Source organism: Caretta caretta, chromosome 1 (assembly GCF_965140235.1).
Source record: "Caretta caretta isolate rCarCar2 chromosome 1, rCarCar1.hap1, whole genome shotgun sequence".
NCBI classification, from domain to species: domain Eukaryota; kingdom Metazoa; phylum Chordata; order Testudines; family Cheloniidae; genus Caretta; species Caretta caretta.
In genome coordinates, this window is record NC_134206.1 from 346,080,885 (window position 1) to 346,093,218 (window position 12,334).

The following is a 12,334-nucleotide window of genomic DNA, read 5'->3' on the forward strand; positions in this document are numbered from 1 at the left end:
TCCAAAGCTCACTAGAGTCACTGGGAGTCCTTCCATTGGCCCTAAGAACATGCATCGAGTATGCTGGAGGGTAGAGAGAAGGGCCTTTCAGTCTCTGGGATCTGTGGTGGAGAGGAAAGATTCCTGTGGTTAGGAAAACTCAGAGCATCAGGGTTTGTGTATACTCTTTAGTGCATCAACCAGGGTATTACACAGGGTCAGTCCTTCCCTTGTTATGCACAGGTGACTCCCATTGACATTCATGCATGCTGCTGCACGCATGGAGCCCATGGAGACCATCCTCTGCTAGATGGAGAACACCTGAAGAAGGCCCCTTGTAGGCCCAGGCATTTGTTGGAAGCAATCTGGTGGGCCAGTACGAAGGGGTTGTATTATCTGCAGGTAAGTGCCTGACAGAATCGGAGTTAGCACGGTGTTCCCAGCCGTTTTCCAGGCCTCTCTCACCTCCAAACACTATCACGGCCATGCCCTCTTCACGGGCACTTGGAGAGCGCAGCAGGTGCACAGTGCTACTGCCTGCCCTCAGGGAACGTGTTACAACCACGCACCAGAGGCTGCACTGCCCTCCAGTTCATTTCCAGGTGCATTCCAAGCGCTGCCTCTCATTGACAAGGGTTTGACTCTGACTATCCCAGCGACCACCTCTTTCTTTGCGCACAGAGGTTCAGCAGTAGGCCCGGGCACCACTAATGTCCCCCTTGAGCCCAATTTGGCATGAGCCTGATGGTGGAGTTCAGCTGGCAGACACTGGATTGGTATACGTGGTGCATTCTCAGTGGAAGGCTCTGGAGTTTGCTCACAGCTCCCTGAGTCTGTCAACCTTCCATTTGCCAGGGACAATTTGCCCCTGTAAAATCGATAACAGTAGCTGTGGGCTGCCAAAATTAAGAGTGGATGCAAATCTCAGCCCTTCCACCTCTAACAACCGGAGTCACAACCACAGGTCGAATGTGGGTGCAGAATGACAAGCACAAATTGTAGAGGCTCAAATTGCACCTGCAAAAGAGAGGCTGCCCTTTCACAAATGTAGCTCAATGCTCACAAGCTGATGAAGGGCTGCCAGAGGAAGCCATTTGCAGAGCATAAGAAGTTTGATTGGTACTACAAACTCCAGAAACTATATATATATTCTTTTCAGCATAGTAGCTGTGCTAGTCTGTATTCGCAAAAAGAAAAAGAGTACTTGTGGCACCTTAGAGACTAACAAATTTATTTGAGCATATGCATAAGAGCATAACTCTTTTTCTTTTTGCATATATATTCTTGAGTACCATCTACTGGCTCTTTATCTACTATTTACATATACACAGATAGAGAGCACCTCTGTGACATATACCAAACAGCTTCTGGCCACAGTCCCTCTACCTAGCTTAAATCCTTAAGCCACAAGGCACTCTAAGCAGAATGGCTGTTTGATGCAGGGATGGTTAAACTCTCTGATTATTGCTGTGTCTAGAGAGAGGCCAGGAGTAAAACAGTAAAATCAGGTCTACCGCTACATAACAGAACTTTACAAACATTAACTGTTTAATCCACAAAGCCCCTCTCATTTTCTAGATGTGGAAACCAAAGTGAAGAGACTTGCCCAAGGTTACACACACAAGCAGTGGCAGAGATGGGATGACAAATCAGGTGTTCCTGCTTCCTACCCTCAGACACCATTCACTAGCCCCCACTGCCTCTGTCGCTGAAATGCAAACAGAAAAACCACTCCAGCATTTGCAACTAGGAAAGAGTGTGCCACAAACCAAAGTTGTTATGTAGTTCACCAAACGCAGTACATAAGAACAGCCATGCTGGGTCAGACCGAAGGTCCATCTAGCCCAGTATCCTGTCTTCTGACAGTGGCCAGTGCCAGATGCTTCAGAGGGAATGAACAGAACAGAGCGATTTATCAAGTGATCCAGCCCTGCCATTCAGTACCAGCTTCTGGCAGTCAGAGGTTTAGGAACACCCAGAGCATGGGGTTGTCTAATAGCCATCTTGTCTAATAGCCATTGATGGACCCATCCTCCATGAACTTCTCTCATTCTTCTTTGAACCCACTTATACTTTTAGCCTTCACAACATCCCCGTCAATGCAGGTTGATTGTGCGTTGAGTGAAGAAGTCCTTCCTTTTGTTTGTTTTAAACCTGCTGCCTATTAATTTAATTGAATGACTCCTGGTTCTGGTGTTATGTGAAGGGGTAAATAACACTTCCTTGTTCATTTTCTCCACCCCAGGCGTGATTTTAAGGACCTCTAACCTCTAACCCGCCTTCATCGTCTCTTTTCTAAACTGAACAGTCTCCGTCTTTTTACTCTCTCCTCTCATGGAAGCTGTACCATCCCCCTCATCATTTTTGTTGCCCTTCTTTATCTTTTCCAGGTCTAATACATCTTTTTTTGAGATGGGGTGAGCAGAACTCCTCCATGCAGTAATCAAGGTGTGGGCATATCATGGATTTATATAGTGGCATTATGACTTTTTCATGAGATGCAACGTGGGGAGGTGTGTATATGGGGGGGAACAGGGCACAAATGGATCTTTAACAGGGTCCATATGTCACCCGTCTTGATTTAACATCTGTTTTCTGTGACGGCTTTACACATTCCTGTGTAAACCTAGACTGAGCCTGGAGCTATGAAACCTCGACAGATTCTGTGGGGATTTTATTACAAGTACCCTTAATTAAAAACCCAACATCAGTCCAGCAGACCTATGAGACTGCATATTTCCATAGAGCCAGGCACGTGCAGTTATGGGAACCAAACACCCAGCTTGCACGGAGAAAGATCAAAGGTCAAGATCACAGGACAAATCCCAGCTGTGACCAGCTTCACACCAGCACACCAATGCCATGAGGCCAAAGCGTTTCATCACCTCTCCACCCAAGGCTTGGCCTCCACAGGGAGCAGGAAACACCCCCAGGGAGGCTTCGCTGTATCGCAGTTTTAGTACCTGCTCTTGTGTCCCCTGAGTATGGTAAGAAAGAGGGAGGGTGGTCTTGTGACAAAGGCTCTGGGCTGAGATTCAAGAAACCTGTGTGTGGCTCTGCCACAGACTACCTGTGTGACCTTGAGCAAGTCATTTAGCCTGTCTCTGCCTCAGTTCCCCACCCATAGATCAGGGATGGTAACCTTTCTGTTCTCCCACCTTGGTCTGTCTGGTCTATGTAGATCCTAGCATCTAGCACAGTGGGGTCCTGATCTTGGCTGGGCCGTCTAGGTGCTACTTTAATACACACAAATAATAATTATTAATTCTGAATGATTATATATGTGAGTGTTCAACCATGCCCATCTTTGATTTACACATAAGAGAGCAGTTCTAATGTCTCCTACAAACAGGATCACAATGTCTCCCACTCTCTCTCTCTCTCTCTGTGCCACCCAGTCAAACACTCCTGAGCTCATTAAACTCAAATGCAATAAGTTCCCATCAAGGCAGCTCATCTTCACCCAGTGCGGCACTACATAGAGGTTTCAAGCACACAACGCTGAGGCTCACGTGTGCAGGGGTAAGACGAGGAATAAGATGGAGCACTGGTAGGGAACTAACTGCCAAGGACCAGTCCATGAGGCTTGTGAGTGCTGGGGCCAGCCACGGGCGGAAGATCAAGCAGAGTGGGCGTGTGTACATAGATCTTAGGAGTTAGTGATGGCAAAGACCTTTCTGGTCCACTGTCCATCTCTCACCCACCTGCCAGCTGCCTGTGCATGATGCTTGCTGAGAGCTTTGGCCAGTCTAGCTTCAGATGACTGCAAGCAGCGGGGCTCCCACTGCTTCCCACGGGGGAGACTGTTCTGCACGCTAACAGATCTCACCGTTACGGCCATTCTTCCTGATAAGTTTTTTTTTCAACACTCCTCCTAAACACACCTTGCTTTCCTTTCATCCCCTCACTCTTGGGTCAGCCTGGCTGCTGCACACAGAATAAGAAGTGCTATATGTAATGGCAGGCGGGGTCTGTCTGGGTGGTAATTGCATGCCTTGGGTGATGTGATGGAGCGCGAGGCCCAGGCTGAGAGGCTCAAACCACCTGACAGGAGCAATAATTGCCCTGAAATGCACTGCCTGGTGTGACTTATTGCAGTTATTAAATGCAATATTGCCATGAAGGCCAGAAACAAGGCAGAGCTGGACTCGGCATTCCAGTGCCAGAGGTGTGTACAGCATCACTGACAGCCACTCAGAGAGGCTGATCCCCTCCCAGTGGCCTCAGGACATTTCTTCATTGAAGTTGGAACTATTTAGAAAAACTTCTCTATTTAAAATGAGAGGGCCTGATTCTGATCTCAGCTACCCCAGTGTAAATCCAGAGTAACTCCACAAGGCCAGCAGAGTTAGGGCCTATTCTGATCTCAGCTACCCCAGTGTAAATCCAGAGTAACTCCACAAGGCCAGCAGAGTTAGGGCCCATTTCTGATCTCAGCTACTCCAGTGTAAATCCTAAGCAGCTCCCATGACTTCAAGAGAGTTACTGCCAATTTACACCAACATAACTGAGATCAGAAATTGGGCCTAGCATTTCTTTTTCTGTGTTGAAGAGCTAGTGGGGCTGGGTAAGGACAGGGCTTATTGGGGGAAATAAGGGGTTTGGCTAAAGCATGCCGCACCTTGGCTGTTCTGGACTGCTGACCCCACCTGTAGAGGGACTGTTGTAGCAGGGTGCAGGTTAGATCAATCCCTGGGCCTGCTCTAGCTTGTGCCTGGGACCATGCTGGTTCCCAGAAGGCAAGAGAACCTGGGAGGCACAAGGGTGGACTAAAACCACCTCTTTTGGTCCTGTGTTGAGATCAGCTTGGCTGGAATGGAGAATCTAGCAGCACCGGCACAGGCAGATCCACTCCCTGTCCTGAAGAGCTCAGTTCCCAGGGGCTGATGGCTATATAAGGAAACCCATCAGCACAAAGGGACACCCAGGGGAACCCTCGTGGCAGTCCCAGCAAGGAAGCCAAGGCCTGAAAGGGCCATGCGGATGGAATGTCATTTTCACCTGGAGAGGGGTCGCTGTAGACACACTGAGGGGGGCATGTGGGGGAAGCTTGCCCTGCTGCTCCCCATGCAAGGTATCTCAAGCTGCCCCCCCCCTAAAATGGAGACACTCTAAGTCACTGGGCACATGTGAAAATCCTGACTTTCATCTCCGGGGCTGCCAATCCAGCACCGGATTCACTGTATCTATATCCAGACTGATACTGAACAATCTAATAGTGTCCCTGGGAATTCACGGCGTAGACTGGCTGGCTGCTTTCTCTCCCCACTACAGCTTTATTGCCAGCTATAAAGACCTTAACAGATCCCTATAATACTCCTCTTAACTTCCGGCTTTCACTCACATGAAAGGAAATGGAAGGTGTTTAATGGGCTCTTCATTTTTCAAACCACTAATTTCTGCAAAATCCTGAACTCAAGCGCTCCCCAGTAATGGAAGCAGGGGGACAAATAGGGGCTTTGATGGGGAAATGCTCATTTGTAACTGATCATAAAATGCAGTTAACAGCCTATAATCTTCAACATGCTGTTTAATGCAACAGAATACGTAGTGTGGGATATTAACAGGCTCTGCCTGAGTTTGAGCACTGGAGCTGGGGTGAAGTGGCTGATGCCTGTAATTAGGCCTTTGAGTAATAAATTTCAAATAACAATAATAATGATAATACAGCAAAATCTACACATGAAATCACACTGCCTGGGCAACCTCCTGCCTTGAAAGACCCCTTCCACACTCACACACACTGCTGGAAAACCAGCTCCAGTAAGAAACCACTTTTGGCTCTTAAGACAGGTTTTCCTTCCATGATCCTCACATCCACCCTGTAAGGCAGGGCAGAGTTAGTAATCCTGGGTCACAAAAAGGAAGGAAATTTAGGCAAAGTGACTTGCTCAGACTCACACAGTGAGTCACCGGCAGGGTGAAGTTGTGATTCTAACCATTCCACACCACTTCTCGCTCTGGGCCCTTTAACGCTCCCTGTTCTTTGTCTATCTGGGTTCTCATTTGGCCCCATCACAATGGTACTGACTGTGTTAATCTTGATTCTTTCCATTACTGTGCAAAATATGCTCCCTTTACAGCTGTTGCTTTGGATTTCAAGTTATGGCCCTTCTGAACAACTGTTTCATCTCTTTGGATTCTCCTGCAGGACAAACTGAGCATGTCAGGATGCTCATGACTAGTGAGGAGTAGGGGACGAGGAGTTAGGACTGAGTTCAAGTCTTGGCACTGCCGTTACCTGCTGGGTGACCTTGAGCAAGGCCTGTCAACTGTCTGTGTCTCAGTTTCCCCATTTGCAAACTGGAGATGATGATCCCTCCCTGATAGGGGGTTGTGAGGCTCAATTAACTAATGTCTACAAAGCTCTTTGAGATAATTGGATAGAAGATACTGCAGAAGTGCTCTGGATTATAACACTAGGGTAATAACTTGGCATTGCGGTGAAATGGGAGGGGCTGGGAGACTTGGTAGGCTAGGACTGGAACCATGGGGGGGCAGATGCATGAGAGTTGAAGAGACCCGACAGAGCAGTGGACGGCACCCCAGCACTGCTACAGCAAGGGGCGCTGCAGATCAGGACTGAAGTGCATTCGCAGAGTAGCGTGCAGCACCCAGTACTGTAATGCCAAGGGGAGTAGAAGGATGGGATTGAAGTCCTGGAATTAGCTCTGTGTGAGGCCCCAGGACTCTAAAAGCAGCGCATATCATAGTTAACCTAGCTTTGATGTCGCACTTTTCAGCAATAGATCTCCAAGCACCTCACAACCTTTCATGGATTCCGCCTCACACCCCGCAGGGGAGCAGGGAAGTGCTATTAGCCCCCTGTTACAGGGGGAGAACTGAAGCAGAGAGGGTGGGCTTCACAAAGGTAGTCAGGGGCCACTGAAATCAATGGAAGATAGGAGCCTAACTACCTCTGGGAATCTGGGCCTAAGTGACTTGCCCTGGGCCACACAGGAAGCCTCTGGCAGAACAGAGAACGGAACCCAGGTCTCTTAAGTCTTCGGCTAAGGTCCGAATGACTGGACTGAGGTGCATCGGCAGGGCTGTGCGGGGAGCCCAGCACTGGACTGGCAGGGAGGTCAAAGTGCAACAGCAGTTGTGCGAGGCAGCCTGAGCAGCTTCCTCCCAGGACTTCCCTCATGTCCCCACGATCTCCAGCAAGGCCAAGGGGGCTGTGAAGCGTGGCTCCCACTCCTGGGAATGAGGGTGAGGTGCGCGCTGTGGTGTCGGAGAGGGGCCCATCTGCAGCGGTACGTGTGAGGCTGATCTGGGGGCAGCTTGTTCCCTGCAGTAAACCCAGGATGGAAACTAGGAATTGGTCACCTTCCTTCGGGGTTCCCACCAGACCAATGCCTTGGGGCTCTTTCCCCTCACCCCACCCCCACCCTGCAAAGGGCCCGCCTGTGGGACTCCCTCACCGAGGTGTTCTGGCACTGCACGCTGGAGCTGTTAAACCTCAGGGCAGGGACCCGCTGCTCGTTGCCCTGGATATTCAGGATACACTCATAGCCCCGCTGCCCCGACTGCGGCTGTGGCAGGTTCTTGGCTTTCAGGGTGATTGGCTTGATCACTTCCACGGGCACCAGGATCTTGTCTGCCTGGAGCAACTGAGGACAGTCCTGGGGGGAGAGGAGAAAACATGCCAAGCCAGTTAGTCGGAGTTCCATGCCACAGACTGAGTCCCCCTGTGTTCTAGATAGAGCACCCCTCCCAATACCCCCTCACCCCGCACCCCACACACACTGCAGGCTTGGCCTGTGAGGACTGGAAGAAGCTCCCTATGGAACTCCTTGGTGCCTGAGCCTTAATCACCTCGTGGGAAGCTTCTATAAAGATTCCCTCTCTGCTGGGACTCAGCACTGCTCCACCGCCAAGGCACTGAAAGAGGAAGAGTCTGGGTGAAGGCACAAAGCACCTGCCACCTTCAACAGCCAACGAACACTCAGTAGAAAAGCTGGTTCCAGATAGACATGGGATCATGCCGCAAAATGTAAGTGCCTTAAATTTTGGGGGTGTTGAGATCGGGGGTTCAGGCTTCACCTACCACAAGGGGCAGGAAGAATAATGGACGAATCAAAAGCCTGGATCCAAATATCCTGAAACGTTGGGAAAGATCAGCTCTGGAAGGGAATCTGATGGCTGAGGCCCATCTAGGAGGCTCTGTCCTGAGCTAGTCAAGTAGAGCAGCCCCCAACAGATGGGCTGCCCCTGCCTTTCAGAGGGGGAAGGAATATAAGCCTCGGAGAGCCTTTGGGGACATTGGGAAGGCAGTTTGGATCAAAGGGGCTCTGTGAGCACAAGACCTGCTCTACACACACACAAGGAAGTAACGGTGTGCAATTAAACTGATGTAGCTAACCCAGCACAACTCTGTATGTGGGCACTTTACTTGAGTTTAAACCTTAGCATCGCCAGCTAAACCAAAATAAGTCAGGTTTAACACCCATGCAGAGTTTTAAACCTCAGGTTTAGACCAGTTATCTACATCTGTTTAACTTCACACTTTTAGTTAACAACTTGTGTATGCAGACAAGGCCTGAGAGATTATCATCAGGGATCTCTCACTGCACTGCCCCCAGTCCTTCACACCGCCTGCCCTCTGCCAGGATCAGAGCACCGTAGGGCAGAGTCTGCTACATCAAGCACACCATGCAAGCCGTTTCACTTTGTCTTGCTTGTTCACACAAAAAGCACCCGCAAATACTCCTTAGCCGGTTACAATCTATACGGGCAAATGCAGATGAACCATTTATGTCCCTAGGCTATTGTGTAGGTTGCATGTAGGGGCGTGGGAGGGGGAGGTTGAGGAGAATGACTGATGTAGGAGTGGGGAGGACACTGGAAGGCTTGAGAGTGGGATTTATGGCTTGAGAGAGTCTGGGAACTTGTTTCTGCAGGTGCTGGGAGTATTTTACGGAGGCAAATATCTAAGGAAGATGGAGAAATGGATTTGACGTGTAACATCTGCACTTATATCAGCTAGGAATAGAACGACAAGGGGCATCAATTATCACACTGCAGAGTGTGAGCTGATTTGCTACTGGGGTCAGGAAGATATCCCAGCCACACCCACCACATGGGATAAGTTAGATGCGTTAAGGTGGGGGGGGGTTCACCCCTGACCCTGAAGCATCTGCAATTGGCCACTGTCTGAGTAGGGACACTGGACCACATAGTCCATTGATCCGTCCTGGCATTGCCACCTGTATGCACCTACATCTACACTATGTTACTGAGAGCCCCAGAAAAGCTGCTGCCAAGAGATGAAGTGATGCATGTCTGCCAGGGACCCCCAAGACGGCCAGCACAGCCGAGGAGAGGCTGGACGTGACCACCAGGGGAGCGACCTCCCTCAGACGAGCTCCTAGTGAGCCACAGCCTGGTTCTGAAGTTGCCTGCCCCTGGCAGAAACTGCCCTCCCTCCAGGCAAGCCCCCTCCCACCTTTGCGGAGTTGCCCCTGGGGATACAAGGGTGAATCCATCCAGGGAAAGCAATGGCACTGTTAAGAGTAATGGATTCTCGATGCGAGAACAGCCGCTCTGCCTTCAATGAGGCCATGCCACAGCCAAGTTCCATACGGGCTTGAATGCACTTAGCACCGTGGCTGGGCTGGGACAACTTCCCCTAGGCATCCCTGATAGGAATGCATCCAGCCCAGCCTTGAACAAAAGGCCACTCTGGCATCACTAAGAGGCTATACTGTTGCCTTTGCCAACTGGAGGAGGATTTTCTCAGTATTACGGCTCCATGCCACCATCACCGGAGCCTCCAAAGCAAGTAGAACCTCACCTCAGGCCTGGCCCAAGGGTTAAACTGCGACTCAGTGGGAGTGAGGCAGAGTCCAGCCCAACATTATAGAGATCAACTGGAAGGCAGACAGTTCTAGGGGCAAGTAGAATAAAAACAGGGAGGCTCTTGGAGTGAGTGGGCCCCAGTCTTGACTCAGTTTTGCAGAGACTTGGGGATGAAGATATCTGTTCATTTGGGTCTGCGTGGGGTTCACTACAGTTACAAATCCAAAATCTCAAATGGAAAAGCCATCAGAATCCATGAGGGCCACCACGTTTCTGGTGAGAATCATTCGGCCTTGTACATTTCCCATGGTCTCAACGCAAGTTCCCACAGCAGGCCCCAGGTTTGCTCGAAAGCAGGTGCCCACTCAGCGATCTCATCAGTGAGCATGGTGTCTGAGTTTAAACTCTGTAATGGAACCAGGCCCCAGGCACGCGCTGCATCACTTCCAATTTGATTGCTCGCTATGTTGCTTGGCTTTCATTGCACAGGGGGCCTGCTTCCAAAGGCAACTGAAAGCCCTGGTTTTCTCCTCGCCTCAGTAGGGGCTAGGCAGTCCAGCCAGGGTCACCTGTGGCAAAGCTTCCCATAGAACATAACCCAAAATCACCCCCCTGCTCCCGCACCGCCCAGAAACGTCTTCTGCCTCCAGCTACAGGGCCGCAAGTGGGGACACATTTACACAGCAAATCCTTGGGGTAGAAAGGTGGGCAAACCCTATCTGTCACTGGGGCAGGGGATTCTCTTGACATTCATCAAATATAAAGGCCTAAGAACCAGGTGGGAGGTTGAGCGGGGAAGATATTACCGGGGAGTCACTCCAAGCCCCAAAGACTGGATTTTCTTGTTTCCCTTTATCCCTGTGCCACCCACCCACCTGCCCCCCGCCGCCAACTGCTCCCCACAAGCACCGTAACCTTTCTGATAACACTCGTTTCAAGTTCATTAACAAGCGGTGGTTGCAGCAGTCCCAATAAAAGACTCGTTTGCATATAAAAAGGTTTGCGGCTCTGTTAGGAAGTTCATTATAGATAATTGGAGAGGCGAGCGCCATAAAGAGGAAATTCTCACAATGTGGCTTTATCTGATTGACCTAATGTTCTTTCTAATTGAAATTTAAAAAGGCAATTTCTTTGGATGATGTACAATACAAACCCATGGCACTCAGTCCTGGCCCCAGGTTCGAATCTGCATCCAACACTTACTTCGTACGAAGTGTGAGGAGGAACTAGCTAAATAACCCTGATCCCAAAGACACTCTGCGGTAATTAGCTATGGGTGTTTGCTCAGGCTTGTACCTTTAAAGGTAAGAAGTCTGCCTGCTAGCAGCAGGAGGATTCAAGAGTGTGAGACGCACACTATCATGGACTCTACATTTGTTCTTCCTTTGTTGTTTTCCTTAATCTGAAATACATGTCACCTAGGCTGAAAAAGCACCTCTTGCCCTTTGTGTACAGGAACCACGACAGACCCACCCTGAGTGACTGAAGCATGTAAGGGTCTGATCCCACTATCGCTGATTAGTAATTAATGGGAGTCTTTCCACTGACTCCAATGGGAGTTGGATCAGATTCCAAGAGAACCAGAAAACTAATCTCATTTATACAAGGCATGCACTACAGAGTGGATCCTAGATAATTTATTTAACTTGTGTAGTTTAATTCTATCATTCCATGTAACTCTTTATATTAAGCTAATAAGCACACACTCAAAGCTCGTAATTCGCCCTGTTGGCACAGACACCCACTGCAAATGGCTGAATTTTGCCAGTTAGCAAGTCAGTGAACAGAGAATAAAAACAACCAAGGATGCTATAGCATGAAATGGACTCCTCATTTTGCCAATGGTAGTTTAGTTTTCACTATTTATAAATCCTTGTAGTATGCTCTATAGCTTCAGAAATAAAGTCTTATATAAGAACAGATATATTGGATCAGACCAATAGTCCCTCTAGCCCAGTATCCTGTCTTCCGACAGTGGCCAATGCTAGGTGCTTCAGAGGGAATGAACAGAACAGGGCAATTTCAAGTGATCCATCCCCTGACGTCCAGTCCCAGCTTCTGGCAGTCAGAGGTTTAGGGACACCCACAGCATAGGGTTGCATTTCAGACCATCTTGGCTAATAGCCATTGATGGACAAATCCTCCTGGAACTTCTCTTAATTCTTTTTTGATCCCTGTTATACTTTTGGCCTTCACATCTCCTGACAAAAAGTTCCACAGGTTGACTGTGCGTTGTGTGAAGAAGTAATCCCTTAAGTTTGTTTTAAACCTGCTGCCTATTAATTTCATCAGGCGAGTCGTAGTTTTTGTGTTATGTGAAGGGATAAATAACACGTCCCTATTCACTTTCTCCACCCCAGGCGTGATTGTAGAGACCTCCACTATATCCCCCCCCCCACCCCCAGTCATCTCTTTTCTAAACTCAACAGCCCCTGTCTTTTTAATCTCCCCTCATATGGAAGCTGCTCCATTTCATGCTCCTAATCATTTTCATTGCTCTTATCTGCACCTTTTACATTTCCAATCTATCTTTTTTGAGATGGGGTGTCCAGAA

The 12,334-nt window shown here is 49.2% G+C and overlaps 1 protein-coding gene across 2 annotated transcripts in view; it reads right to left on the reverse strand.

Moving 5' to 3' along the window:
- The window catches only part of PLXNA4 (plexin A4), a 634,448-nt gene that overhangs the window by 123,859 nt on the left and 498,255 nt on the right, over window positions 1–12,334 (reverse strand). The window contains exon 10 of one of the 2 annotated variants that reach the window (XM_048836698.2): window positions 7,404–7,604. The exons of the other annotated variant lie outside the window; for it this stretch is intronic. Coding sequence (XP_048692655.1) covers window positions 7,404–7,604 — 201 coding nt within the window. The remainder of the gene's footprint in view (window positions 1–7,403; window positions 7,605–12,334) is intronic. 2 annotated transcript variants of the gene reach the window in all.